Source organism: Artemia sp. Qi Xiang Cuo, chromosome 21 (genome assembly GCF_049724085.1).
Source record: "Artemia sp. Qi Xiang Cuo chromosome 21, ASM4972408v1, whole genome shotgun sequence".
Taxonomy (NCBI): Eukaryota; Metazoa; Arthropoda; class Branchiopoda; order Anostraca; family Artemiidae; genus Artemia; species Artemia sp. Qi Xiang Cuo.
Window position 1 is genome coordinate 27,695,543 of NC_142814.1, and position 13,831 is coordinate 27,709,373.

Here is a 13,831-nt window from a genome sequence, read left to right on the forward strand (position 1 = left end):
TCTATATAAGTAAATACGTTCGTTGCTAGTATCAGTTATAAAACAATTTTACAGCAATAAATACATTTTCATTTGTGAAGAACTGAACATTGAAATGACGCGTTTGAACTTGATGAGAGTTCCAGCAAACCTTATAATGCACGGGCGTCAAATAGGCTGTTAAATTTAAAGTCGAATATGACTTTGACATTGAGCGCAGTATGTAAAGTTAGAGTAGAAAAACATGGTTGTGAGTTTTCTGACTTAGAAGACTCAGGTGATGAATGAAGAATGCCAGAAAAAAATTCTGAACATAAGCTCTATACAACGTACGTCTAAAATACCCAAGGAGCAGCGAACTTTATTTCTTGATCTGAGTACTTTCAAAAGCTGCTTTTTTACTTTTCTGTTCGTTGTGCAATAAAACCCATCCAACATGGTTTACGCAAGCTGAATTTCAATCAGGTCTTTCTTCTAAATACCCATTTTAAGCCAATTTCTGGCTTGCTCCTTGCACCCCTCGGGTTATTTTTTTTGTTCTTATAATGACTTTTCAAGAGTCTTTATTCTTCACTTGCTGGAAAAAGTTCAGCGAGCATTTGCAATTCTTATTCTGTTTTATTCTGCAAGCTTCCGTCGTTTTTCTTTACTCTTTTTTTCAGCTCTCTCTGGCTCTCGAGATAAAGTTTCGTAACTTGAAACAACATTCTTTTTTCACAGTCTTTGTTATGGCTGATGATAGGGACAGTACTTTAGTGCTGAAGAAAGTAGACTGCTCATGTTCTAGTTGCTTTGACACCTTCCGTAAAAAAATTCAAGCACGAGACTTGAACTCGAAAGCTCTCACTTCGTCGTCAAAGCCCATTGCAATATGCCGTGAGGCATCACATAAGCAGGCTATAGCAATCGTATATTACCTAAGGGGAAGGAGACATGACGATGCTGTCCGTTTCACAGTTTTGAAAAAAGGACTATAAATCTCTATTGAAGGGTTTCTGAGCATGGTGATTCAAATGGTATACTTTTCGATCTGAGGCCCTTTTCGAAAGGTTTCAGACATTTTTTTAAAGAAACATTTCGAGACTAAAAATTAATGTTGAGTTGAAAGTAAATAACAGTTATCGCTCCTGGATTTCTCTTAGTTGAGTATTTTTGAGCATTGAATTTTTTCAAACCACTTTTATTTTCAGCTACTATGACCCGAGGATTATTCTTTACTAGGTTTCGGTTATCACCGCAACAATGACTCGAAGATTAGGTATACAAGGGTGTGTCGTCAATGGCTACTTTGGTGAAGTTATTGGTACATTAAGAGCGATCCGAGAAAAAAGTGTCGAATCTCTGGGAATACAAATCTAAAAAAAATAAATACAAAAAAGCGCAGAAGCTTAAGTGACTCAAGAGGCAAAGGACATCAGATCTCTTCGTCCATTATTATCAAGAAGGCTTGGACACTGTAGCCTTTAAGTTATTCTGCAGTCGTCAGAACGCTGGTGGTCACTAAGATACTACAAAGATTTTTTAGCTGAAGTAATGACATTGCTTAACCTTGCAAAAAAAGACTTTCAGGGACTTGAGAGCTGTTTTAGGAACTTTTAGGGACCTTGCAGCAGCCCTGTTGTTATATGTCAAGACTATCAAGACCCAGTGTCTTCGGGAACCTAGATCCCCCGCATCAATTTGTCTATTTTTTTGAAAAAAGGACTGCTGCATAATCAGTTCTTGCACTGCCAAGCTTCTTCTTTTTATTTTCTTTTTTTGTTTACCCAAATAGTTAAGAGGTAACTCGTATATAAAACCCATAATTAGTTCGACTTTAACGGGTTCAACTTGTTTCCCATCCTCTCTTCAAATAAACAAAAAAGGAAAAATTAATTCAAATAAAATACGAAGAGGAAAAAATTAAACAAAAGGACAAACGAGAAAGAGGATAATTTTCAACCCTTTGGGTTTTAACCGAATTATTGAAACTTCTTAAAAATCTTTCCAATATTTTTATTTAGTAGTCAAGGAGAAAAAATCATTAAAATTAATAGAAAAATGACGTCCTTTCCTTTCTTCATTTTTTTTCTTCTTCTTCTAGTATATTCGACGTTACCCTCGTCTTCTTCTTCTTCGAGAGAGAGTTTTCAGTCTTAATTATGAGGATAAAAATAGCAATGAGAATCATTTAAGAATAAAATAAAGAATCTCAGTACTTACTTGTTTTCGTTTACATTCATATCGTTTGACACAGAAAGAACCCAAAGACAATCATCATATTTGTTTGAGCTAAACACAGGACTTCCTAAGTGGGAGTGTGTAACTCCAGTCAAGACAGCTCTTGGAAAACATTCTCGATAGCATATTCCACCATTTCTGGAAATACAAAAAGGTTCAATAGGTGTGATACAATACATGCAGCAAAAAACTTACAACCAAGTTAGTGAATAGATCGCCATTCTCCACTGGTTTGTCAAAAGTTAACAAAACTCTAGTAACTGACTCTAAGCCTTTTTAATATCAGCAAACGATAACCTAACGGCACTGACGTTTGTTTCAAAATCCCCATTATCTTTTTTTACTTTTGCAGTCTTTTTAGGAATTGACGGACCATGTCGTAATGTAAGTAAGAATTTATTTAACAGTGGTGGTTCAGTTTTACTCTTGTTTCTTAAATTGAAAACAAAAATATCAACGAATTGTAGTGACATGATCAAAATCAGCACTTTGGAGCCCATAAATGCCAGGATACTACAGAGTACGTTCTAGGCAAGATCAAAAAGAACTATATTAAAATATATATATAAATTTGACAACAACATCACTGTTGAGGAAACAATGAAAAGACAAACCAATTACGCGGCAGGACCAGATTTTATATATATATATATATAGAGAGAGAAGGTATAAAAAAACGGAGTCCACAGTTTGAGGTATAGCCGACTCTGAGAAGCTGACTGTGCAGAAATAGACTAATAAAAGAAGCGACAAACCTTGGGTCACCATAATAACCAGGTTTACATCTGTCACAATGTGGTCCTTCAGTATTATTCATACAGAAGCAAATACCACTGCCTGTATCACAAACACCAGCTGTCACATTTCCATGACCATTGCAAAAACAACTTTGACAACCTGATTGGCTCTTAGGGTCACCATAACTTCCAGATCTAAAATAAAGAATTATATTATAAGAAGAAAACCCGCTACAGGGTTGTCATGGGCTACTTGAAACAAAAATAGGGGTTCAAACACTTTTTCGTAAAAAAAAGTAAGAAGAAAAGCTTTAAATATACATATTTACTAACAATATTTGCTTTGAATACACATAAAAGCACCGATAATCAAAATAAAAGACTAACTTCCAGGCAATTGATTGTAACATATTTCAGTAAGAAGAAGTGAATTAAAATTAATAATGCTTATGTTTTAGTTACTTTGCAGCTATATTGAAAATAGAATACCGCATTTTACAAAATTATATGCAAAAAATGAAAGACAACTTCATAAATAGAAAAGCAAAAACAATATATATATATATATACTTTCCCCATGATGCAATGTTTATAGCTCTTGTAGCCGTTTTGAAGCTATCTTTTTGTTAACATAGCTTTTGTTTTTTCGAGAAGAGCGGTTAGTGTTCCTCGTCGTAAAACAGAAACACAAGCGACAACTTGCATCTTGCTTACTTCATCCTAAATAACCCCCGTCTTTAAATCGTGGATCATTTAGTCAAGCACTTTTAAAACTTAAATTAAACCATTGACTCTTTTTTCTCCAGTACTGTTTGAACTGTAAATCAAAGGTTTTAATGAAATGAACATGTACGAAAATAAGAAAATCAGTTCCATATCCTATTTCGCCACATAAATTTTTGCATTACCTGTAACAATTCGGAAATAGTAACAAATATCTGATGACTCTTCTAGGTAGCAACATAAATATGTAAAAATTATACTTATATATTGTAAGCCCCAGAATACCGAGTGATTAGAACAGTATTTCCCAAGATCCCAAGATCAGGACTAAAATCGCAGCGTAAAAATTCTTAGAAGTGGCAGCCCTGGTACCCTCTTTTCTAATTTGCCAAATATTTACTCTATATACACCTATAGACAAATAACAACAACACAAGATTGATCAATAAATACAGCATGGCAGGCCCAGAAATGATACTATTAAAACTTTTTGAAAAAACTAAAAAAACACACACAAAAACAGTATCTTACTTCAAGTATTCTTGTTTGAACAATAAATGAGTTGTTATTTTTTTTTTTTTTTTTAATATTAATATTCGAACTACTTTTTTCTCTTTAATTTGTCGTTGTAGTAAGGTTCTCGAATTAATAAATAAACTATTCAAAACAAGGAGACACAAAATACTCTACCTGCAGAAGTGACATCTCAACCCAGACGTCTGATGTTGGCATTCATCGCAAATGCCCACGCCAAGACTACATGTAGCATGGCCGTAACATTGACAGTCTATATCACAATTCGGCCCAGTCCATCCGAGGTCGCATATGCAGCGGTAATCTGGGTGACCTGAACAAGAGCCATGACGACACTCTTCATAGCAGCTAGTAAAGTAAGGAAGCAGCTATATTCATAAAAACCAATAAAACATCCAAATTCAACTAATTTAATTGATTTATTTCAAGGTGCTTTATGAATCTTCAGCGATAATTCATTTTGACCGAGCTTCTAAATACCTTACAAAGGCAAATCATGTTTTTTCTGTTTGAGAAATGTCGATAATTCAAGCATTTTTAGTCCTTAATGGACCCTACTTAAAATTCACTAAACAAGGTAAAAAAAATATAAGACAAATCTTAAATTGATACAGTAACTGATTTTTTAAATATGCCTTTTATATTTACGAGGAAAAGACATTTTTCCAATAAAGCAGTAAAATTTTATTTAAAGCGGAACTGGTATTTAAAAAAAGGTTTTGGGTATAGACATTATCAATTTTTCTTTTAACATTACTCAATTTTAGTTGAAAGTCATTTCGCTAACAAACATATTCAAAAATTTTGGCGATTCAGACGTTGATACATAGTTTCCATGTAAACTGGGCATACTAACGTAGCCACAGGTCACATTTAGCCATCAAGTATCAAAAAAATTTTATCTCTAGTAACAAGCTCTTTTAGCTTCCTTTACGTTTTGGTAATAATAAAATGAAAATAATATACTTTTATAGCAAAGGATTTAAAATGAATCAACATTGATAAGTATTATTATCGTGTTAAAAAAAAAATTATATTGATTGCTACAATATTATTAAGCTATCACTACTTCATATTTTTGAAAGGAATGGATTTTAAGACGAGAAAAACTAATAGAAATTGCTGTCGCATTAACATAGTAAAACTATATGGATTTTCATAGACGCAACTATAACGAGAACATGTTCTTTTCTGAAATTTTGACTAGTTAGTTACCTTTTTTATGTTAATATAAATAAAAAAAACAAATAGTCTAAAATATATATCGTCTTCAGTGAAGCACAAATAACAAACAAACCACCCAAGAAGCAGAGCTAGTGCTTGAGGTGGGAAACACTAATTAGCATGACTTTAAAAAAGCAGGGAGCGAGGAATAGCTCCTTACTGAAGTCCAGACGTGAAATCGATTCTTAGTTACAACAGAACACAAAACAAGAGACCTCCAAGAAACCCCCAGAAAATAAAAACCTGCAAATTGAATATAATAAATCTTGAATTGCCCCCTTTTTAACATCCATTCTTTAAAGTTAATTTTTCTCATTTGGGACCTCATTGTGTAGTCTATATTATACTAAACTTCTTAAATTTTTTCTTGGTGGTTTTTCTTCTTTTTTTTTTATTTCTTCACAAGACAAAAGAGGTGAATTTGCTATATTAGAGCTTGCGATAGTCTTTAAGACATAAATTCTATCTTAATTCTATTTTCATTTATGGTAGCCTATTTCTATTTCCTTTAAGCTTGACTTCATTGTTCATTATAGTTTATTTCCTTTTTTCTGGGTTTCTTTCTCCATTCCTGGGTTTATTTATTTTTAGTCTAAATATGACATTTTATATGAGTAAATTTCTGCCAGTTTCATGTTTTAATTAAATAAAAAAAAACAAGTTTTTTAAACTGAAAGTAAGGAGCGACATTAAATCTTAAAACGAACAAAAATTATTCCGTATATGAAAGGGGCTGTCCCCTTCTCAACGCATCGCTCTTTACGCTAAAGTTTTTTATTGTTTTAAAAAATAAAGTTGTGAGACAGAGTCAAACTTTAGCGTAAAGAGCGAGGCGTTGAGGAGGGACAGCCCTTTCATATACGGAATAATTTTTGTTCGTTTTAAGTTTTAATGTCGCTCCTTACTTTCAGTTTAAAAAACTTGTTTTTTTTTTTAATTAATTTCTGATCGTTTTTTAGTTAATGCAGCTTTTATTTTGGCTAACCGTCATTGAATAAGTAAACAAAATTTGGATAAAAATTTTACTTTTCTTTTGCTAAATGGATGTCTTTACAAATCAACTTACGTAACTAACTTCTATATTCGTATATTTTTCTTCTGGCAAAAAATACAAAGTTGCAGATTTTTGCAGATATGAGCTTGAAACCTATGTAATAGGGTTTTCTGATACGCTGAATCTGACGGTGTGATTTCATTAAAATTCTTTCACTAGTAGGGGATGTTTCCCCCCTCTTTAAAAAATCGGGTAAATTTTCTCAGGCTCGTAGTCTTTGATGAGTAATACTAAACTTAATAAAATTTATATATTTAGATTCAGCATTATAAACACATTCTTTTGATTTATTTATTGACATCAAAATTCCGTTTTTAAAAGTTTCGATTACTATTGAGCCGTATCGCTTGTTTTTTTATTGTTTTTTTATTACGTATATGAGGGGGTTCCCCCCCTTAGTCAATACCACGCTCTTTACAATAAAAGTAAAAAAAAATTGATTCACAAACCCCTGAATCACAAAGGCCGTTTAATTAGAATAGATAGCTCTTTTGAAAGCACTAAAAAAAAAAACTGTAGCGTAAAGAGCGAGGTAATGACTTGGGGGAGAACCCCCTCACAAACGTTATAATTTCTGTTCGTTTTAATTTCTAATGTTGCTTCTTACTTTCATTTGAAAAAACTTGTTTTTTTTTTATTTAATTTCTGATCGTTTTTTAAATAATGCTTGGAAATCCGGCACCCCCTTCATAGAAATGCCCTAGAACTTTTAATTTCCGCTCCAATGAGCCCTCCCACGATATTCTAGGACCACTGGGTCAATACGATCACCCCTGGAAAAAAAAAACAAAAAACAAATAAACACGCATCCGTGATCTCTGTTCTGGCAAAAAATGCAAAAATCCACATTTTTCTAGATAGGAGCTTGAAACCTCTACAGTAGGGTTCTCTGATGCGCTGAATATGATGGTGTGATTTTCATTAAGGTTCTACATCTTTTAGGGGGTCTTTCCCCCTTTTTTCGAAAATCAGCCAAATTTTCTCAGGCGCGTAACTTTTGATAGGTAGCATTAAAATTGATGAAAGTTATATATTTGAAATCAGCATTGAAATCTGATTCTTTTGATGTATCTATTGCTATCAAAAACCCCTTTTATAGAGTTTCGGTTACCATTGAGCCGGGTCGCTCCTTACTTACAGTTCGTTACCACGAAATGTTTGATATAGGTTTTTGCTTTCGATTTAAAAAGTTGCTTTTTCATGATAAAGTTAAGCTCTGTTTTCAATTGTCACGGATTTATTATACTTTATTAGCTGCAGTATTTGAAACGGCATTCAGATTTGTAACCGTTACCCTCAGCTTTCGTCAACCAATGTCGTCAAAAAACAGTGTCACCCCACCCCCCATAACATTTCTTTGTATGGGTTATTTTTAGCTAACACGATAAAATGGAAAAACTGCCTAATAAAGTTATAAATAATGCATCATGTACTTGAACTTTACTACTGAATCGTGTCAAAGGAATGTGTCATAAAAATACTTTTTCTGTCAGAAGTAGTATAAAGGAAATAATTTTTTTCGTGAAAATTGATAAGAAAATAAGTATTAAAATAAATCATAGAAGATCTTACTTAAGTTGTCAAAGGTAGAAACTTTTCAATTCCGCGTAAGGAAAGCCTTATGTTATATCGCTAGGTAATGCTTACGTTCTAGTGCAGTTTTCTTTTCCATCGCCAGTGAAACCACGCTTACAGATACAAGAATAAGAAAGATGGATATTCACACAAAGGGCATCTGCATGACAATCTGCTAACAGAAGATTGCATTCATCGATATCTGGACACTCAGAAAAGGCCCAGTCCCAACGAGGCATTTCTGTACTCGTTGATACTTCTAAGCCCTGCAGCACGGACGAACAATTACCTAAAATTTATATAATGTAGCATAAAAATTGAGAGCCATATTTAACATAGTAGATGTAAAACCCCGACCTCAAGGAGTGTATTTCAGCATCAAAAGATTACATATCCAAATAATCGTAATTTACTGTTATGTAAGTCACACTTGCTCGTGTCAGATTAAAGCAAAGCTACTGGGCTTAAGTCTCATGAGTAGTGAAATCTCTATTTTTATAATTACGCAATAATACTTATTTGTTTCTTAGATTCTTATGCCATCTCCCCGGTCTTGATTCGGCTTTTGAATTCCCATAGAAATAAATATTGTTAGTTTTGTTTCTGTTTGCAAATTTAAGCAAATCAAATATAGAAAAAAGGGTGTAATATTTCAAACAAGACAAAACAAAGACAAAAAAAACATTAAATAATAAAAAGTTGGAATATTTCAGCTTCACGCCAGAAAGCCTATATCAATGGGAAAAAATAAAAATAAACAAATCTAGCCTAAACAAAACATGAAAAAAAAATTAACAACATAAACGCTAAGTGAAAGAGACGAAAAGAATAAATAAAATAAATTACTTACTGAGCCGAATGAACTGCCGTATACTGGTTCATTGTTTGTGGATGCTGCTCACAATTAAATAAAAATCTAAAAATTATATCACAAAGCACAAGGCCAAGATGTGTGCAATTGTAAAAGTTTATGTCTCAAATAATCTTCTGAATGGAACTAATTAATTAAAACTTTAAAATCACGTAAACAAGGCACAAGATAAAGATGTCCGTAATTGTACATGTGTGTCTTAATTTTCTTCTGAATGGAACCCTAGTAAAGAAACAGGTTATTTATTATAACCTACTGAAGAATTATGATGAGAAATCACACTCGACATGAAGAATCTCCATTCAAAAAGTTATACGGTATAATGTCTTTGGATTCAGAAGAGTGCTATTTTAAGCAATCTCCGAGCGTGTTTTCTTTGTGGGCAGAATTTACGTTATATAATCAATATAGTTGTTTTATTTATCAAACTGATGGACCCATGACAGGCTGCCAATATTCGTAATCACACGGATTCTGTAGACGGGAAATCTAAGCATCTAGGGTTTCTTAATGCAATTTTACCAACGTTTGTGGTCGTGTAATATGATGTTCTTGGGTCCAGATAGCGAAAAAACCTACACACCCAGCATCAAAATGTTTTCAGAAAGATAAAATATAGATCAATCCCTAACAAAATGGTCATAATAACTCAAATCTAAGATATCATGTTTCCACGATACAAGGAATACTTATTCGACCAAATATGAATTCGCGTATGTGATCAAGCATGACTTTCCTTGACAGATGAATTTAAGCTCTTCCGAAAACATTGATAGGTACTAGAAGCAGCATTCAAGCCAAATAGATCAATAGCCGAGCGGTCTGCCAAATGTTGAAAACGTCCGTGAATTTCGTCCAATGACATTAATTGTATTTGTTGATTTTAAAGTAGTATTTGACTCAGAAGATCACAACTCCCTATGGTTCTACCTCCAAAGAACTAGCAAGCCAGAGAAATACACACGACTCATCAAACAGATGCATACAGACTTACAAAGCTCCATCCAGGTATTTGGACTGGAGGAACAAAGTTACAACAAGAGTAGGACAGGCTTATGTCGGAGCTCCGAAGTTGTTTAACTACATCATTCCATACATTGTGGACCATACTTCAAAACTTCCAATTCTCGGACTAAAGTTTGGTGATAAGAGTTCTAAGCAACTCTGAGACTTCGCTGACGACCTTGCTCTTGTGTGTACATCCAGACATGAGCTGGAAACAATCTTAACAGTTTTAAGCGAAGAGACCAGAAAATTTGGCCTGAAAATCAACTGGGGTTAAGATCCAAGTAATGCTTGCTGAGCTGAATGAACCGTCGTATACTGGTTCATCGTTTGTGAAAGCTGGTCATCCACTCGAAATCATCAGATCATTCACAGACCTTGGTTCCATTGTAGCTAGTGACAGTTTAATCAAGGTTGAACACCAATATTGTCTAGCGAAGGCACTATCAGTCACTGCTCGGTTGAGTCATACGGCCTAGTCAAAGCCAAACATTCGCCTAAAACCAAAACCAGGATCTACAATGCCTCTGTGGTGTCAGTCATTTTGTATGGATATGAAATATGGCCGACAGCTTCATCAATCCGTAGGTCAGTTGTGCAAACAAAGCACCTCAAGAGAATTGACAGACTGAAATGGTGACACTTCATGTCAAACGCCAGACTCCTATCGCTGACTGACCAGCTACTGCTCCTTCGGAAACTGACTATTTGGGCACTCGGGCGATTCGGTCATCTGCTCAGAATGTCAACAGAAACTCCTGCAAAATCGCACTAGTCATCAAGAATCTCTATCCCACGGATGGAAACACTCACAAAGGAGATTTCGGTTTAGGTGGCGGAACAGTCTTGGCTATTTTTTTTTATCCTGGGGAACGTCCTCCCATACGACACCCTCGCATTGGCTTGAGACCGTCAATCATGGAGGCAGTGAACATCGTCTTTTTCTATGTTGGATAACTGGCAGGAGACTCAAGAAGAAAAATCCGGCATGAATAACAAATACTTTTAAACTGCCGACGCATTATTGGCAAAAGCTAATATAGGTACTCCAACTCTTGAATTATCCAAACTATGTTTCAGTTATTATTCTTATCTGGTTATCTGGGTTTTCCTCCAAGTAATATTTGTCTTTCTATAATTTTGAGTCCTTCTATAAACTTCATAAACCAAAATTATTCATAATAGCAAAGAAGGAAGTTATTTCTCGCAATTATCACCATAAACAAGCATACAAGATTCAGCAAGCTCTAAAAGTACTTGAACAGTATATTTCGGTTTATAGTCACCAAGACTATATCCTCTCTTTTTTATTTCCTTAAGCATAAACATGGAGAATATATCAAACAGTTCGTGGTAACGAACTGTAAGTAAGGAGCGACCCGGCTCAATGATAACCGAAATACTAAAAAACGGAATTTTGATACCAATATATACATCAAAAGAATCAGATTTTTATGCCCATTTTAAATATATAAGTTTCATCAAGTTCAGTCCTACCCATCAAAAGTTACGCGATTTTCAAATGTTAAATTTGCCTGATTTTCAAAAAAAGGAAGAAACACTTCCTAAAAGTTATAGAATCTTAAAGAAAATCAAACCATCAGATTCAGCGTATCAGAGAACCCTTCTGTAGAAATTCCTATCTGCAAAGCTCCTATCTGCAAAAATGTGGAATATTGTATTTTTTGCCAGAAGAAAGATCACGGATGCGTGTTTAATTGTTTTTTGTTTTGTTATTATTTTTCCAGGGGTGACCGTACCGACCCAGTGATCTTAGAAGATCGTGGGAGGGCTCATTCGAACGGAAATTCAAAGTTCTAGTGCCCTTTTTAAGTGACCAAAAAATGGTGGGCAACTAGGCCCCCTCCTTCGCTCATTTTTTCCCCAAAGTCACCTGATCAAAATTTTGAGATACCCATTTTGTTCAGCATGGTCGAAAAATATGATAACTATTTCTTTGAGGATGAATTAATCCCCCACAGTCCCCGAAAGAGGTCTGCAAGTTATGAACTTTGCCCAATGTTTACATATAGTGTTGGTTATTGGGAAGTATACTGACGTTTTCAGGGGGGATTTTTTCTGGTATTAGGATGGGGGATGGGTCGGGGGTTATGTGGGAAGAACCTTCCCTGCAGGAGGTTTTTATGGGGGAAGGGACATTGCTATGAAGGACATTGCCAGATTTCCAAGCATTATTTAAGAAGCGATCAGAAATTAAATTTTAAAAAACAAGTTTTTCAATTGAAAGTAAGGAGCAACATCAAAACTAAAACTAAAAGAAGTTGTTACGTATATGATTGGGTTCGCCCCCTAGTCAATACCTCGCTCTTTACGCTAAAGTATTTTTAGCAATTCCATAAGGGCTATTTATGCTAATTAACGGCCTTTGTGATTACGGGTCATTTTTAAAGAATTGGAACAAAATTCGAACTTTAGGGTAAAGAGCGAGGTATTGAATAGGGGGCGAGCCCCCTAATATACGTACTAAAAATATATGAATATAGGAGTTTGTTACGTAAGTTAATCTGCAAGTTATGTATATTTATTACTAATAAAACCGTCGTAAATAAAATTAAACAACTTTCGAGAAAGCCATTTAATAAAAAAAAAAGTAAAATTAATATGCAAATTTCGTTTTAATTATTCATGTACGGTGGGCCAAAATCGAAACATGCATTAATTAAAAAACGTTCAGAAATGAAATAAAAAAAAAACTAATTTTTTTAACTGAAAGTAAGGAGCGACATTAAAATTTAAAGCGAACAGAAATTATTCCGTATATGAAAGGGGCTGTCCCCTCCTCAACGCCCCGCTCTTTAAGCTGAAGTTTGGCTCTTTCTCACAACTCTACTTTTTTTTAAATAAAAAACTTTAGCGTATAGAGCGAGGCGTTGAGGAGGGGACAGCCCCTTTCATATATGGAATAATTTCTGTTCGTTTTAAGTTTTAATGTCGCTCCTTACTTTCAGTTAAAACAACTTGTTTTTTGTTTAATACAAAAAGAGATTGGGCAGATATCAGAAACAGTAAGAGGAAAAAGCATATAAGACACAAGAACAAAAGACAAAAAGGTGAAAAAAGAAAAAAGGACCGCTGTGAAACTTACCAGATTTTGGAGTAAAGAAATCACCAGAGGTACATACTCCTAAAAGAGGGTTATGAACAGAAAAACACCACCCGCATCCAGGTTCGCGGAGACAAGGGCCGCATCTGTCTTTTTGTTCACATGACTTGCAACGACCCTCCTTCTTAGGCACAATCTTCCCAGTAGTAGACAAGTCGCCTCGTACAGGGGAAGCCATGAGAAATAACGAGTCTTCATGACTGGTCCATGAGGAACAAGTGCCAAACGGATACAAATTATGAAATGCAGAATGTGAAAAACATTCCTGGAAGGAAAACACATATATTTAGCAAAATGTAAACTATTATATCTAATTATGAAATGATTGAACCTCTAAAGGGGCTTAAGTTATGATTTCCTAGAGAAGCGGTGTCGTTATATAGCGGCCTTAATGCACCGTTGTGTGACACCATCAAAATGTTATTTAAACAAACCATCAGAGTAGGTTTCTTAGAGAACTTTGAGCGTCACCGTAACGTCAAATAGCGGTGCTGTCAGTTTCATGCTAGCCCACAAATCGGTGTTTAACAGTTATGGGAGTTTTTTTTTTGCTTATAACGGTGAGCATTTCAGAGGCAACCCTGTAGCGTTGCCTATAGTAAAGGCCATACGGCTCCAATGTTTTATTATTATTAATTTTTTTTTTCAGAGGCACTGCATACGGAAGGGAACGTCGTAGAAACTTCAAAAGGGGTTCATTCAATTGAAAATCGAGGGTTCTAGTGCCCTTTCTAATATTCGAAAATGATTGGAGGGCAACTAGCCCCCCCCACGCCCCGTTATGT

The 13,831-nt window shown here is 34.7% G+C and overlaps 1 protein-coding gene across 1 annotated transcript in view; it reads right to left on the bottom strand.

Moving 5' to 3' along the window:
• LOC148939403 (multiple epidermal growth factor-like domains protein 8) overlaps positions 1–13,315 on the bottom strand; it is a 120,225-nt gene extending 106,910 nt beyond the window's left edge. Inside the window, exons 1-5 of the mRNA XM_089106867.1 lie at positions 13,029–13,315; positions 8,119–8,335; positions 4,350–4,541; positions 2,955–3,131; positions 2,182–2,337 (exon numbers count right to left, since the gene is read on the bottom strand). Coding sequence (XP_088962993.1) covers positions 2,182–2,337; positions 2,955–3,131; positions 4,350–4,541; positions 8,119–8,335; positions 13,029–13,224 — 938 coding nt within the window. The 5' untranslated portion in view covers positions 13,225–13,315. The remainder of the gene's footprint in view (positions 1–2,181; positions 2,338–2,954; positions 3,132–4,349; positions 4,542–8,118; positions 8,336–13,028) is intronic.
• Between the last annotated feature and the right edge of the window lie 516 nt (positions 13,316–13,831).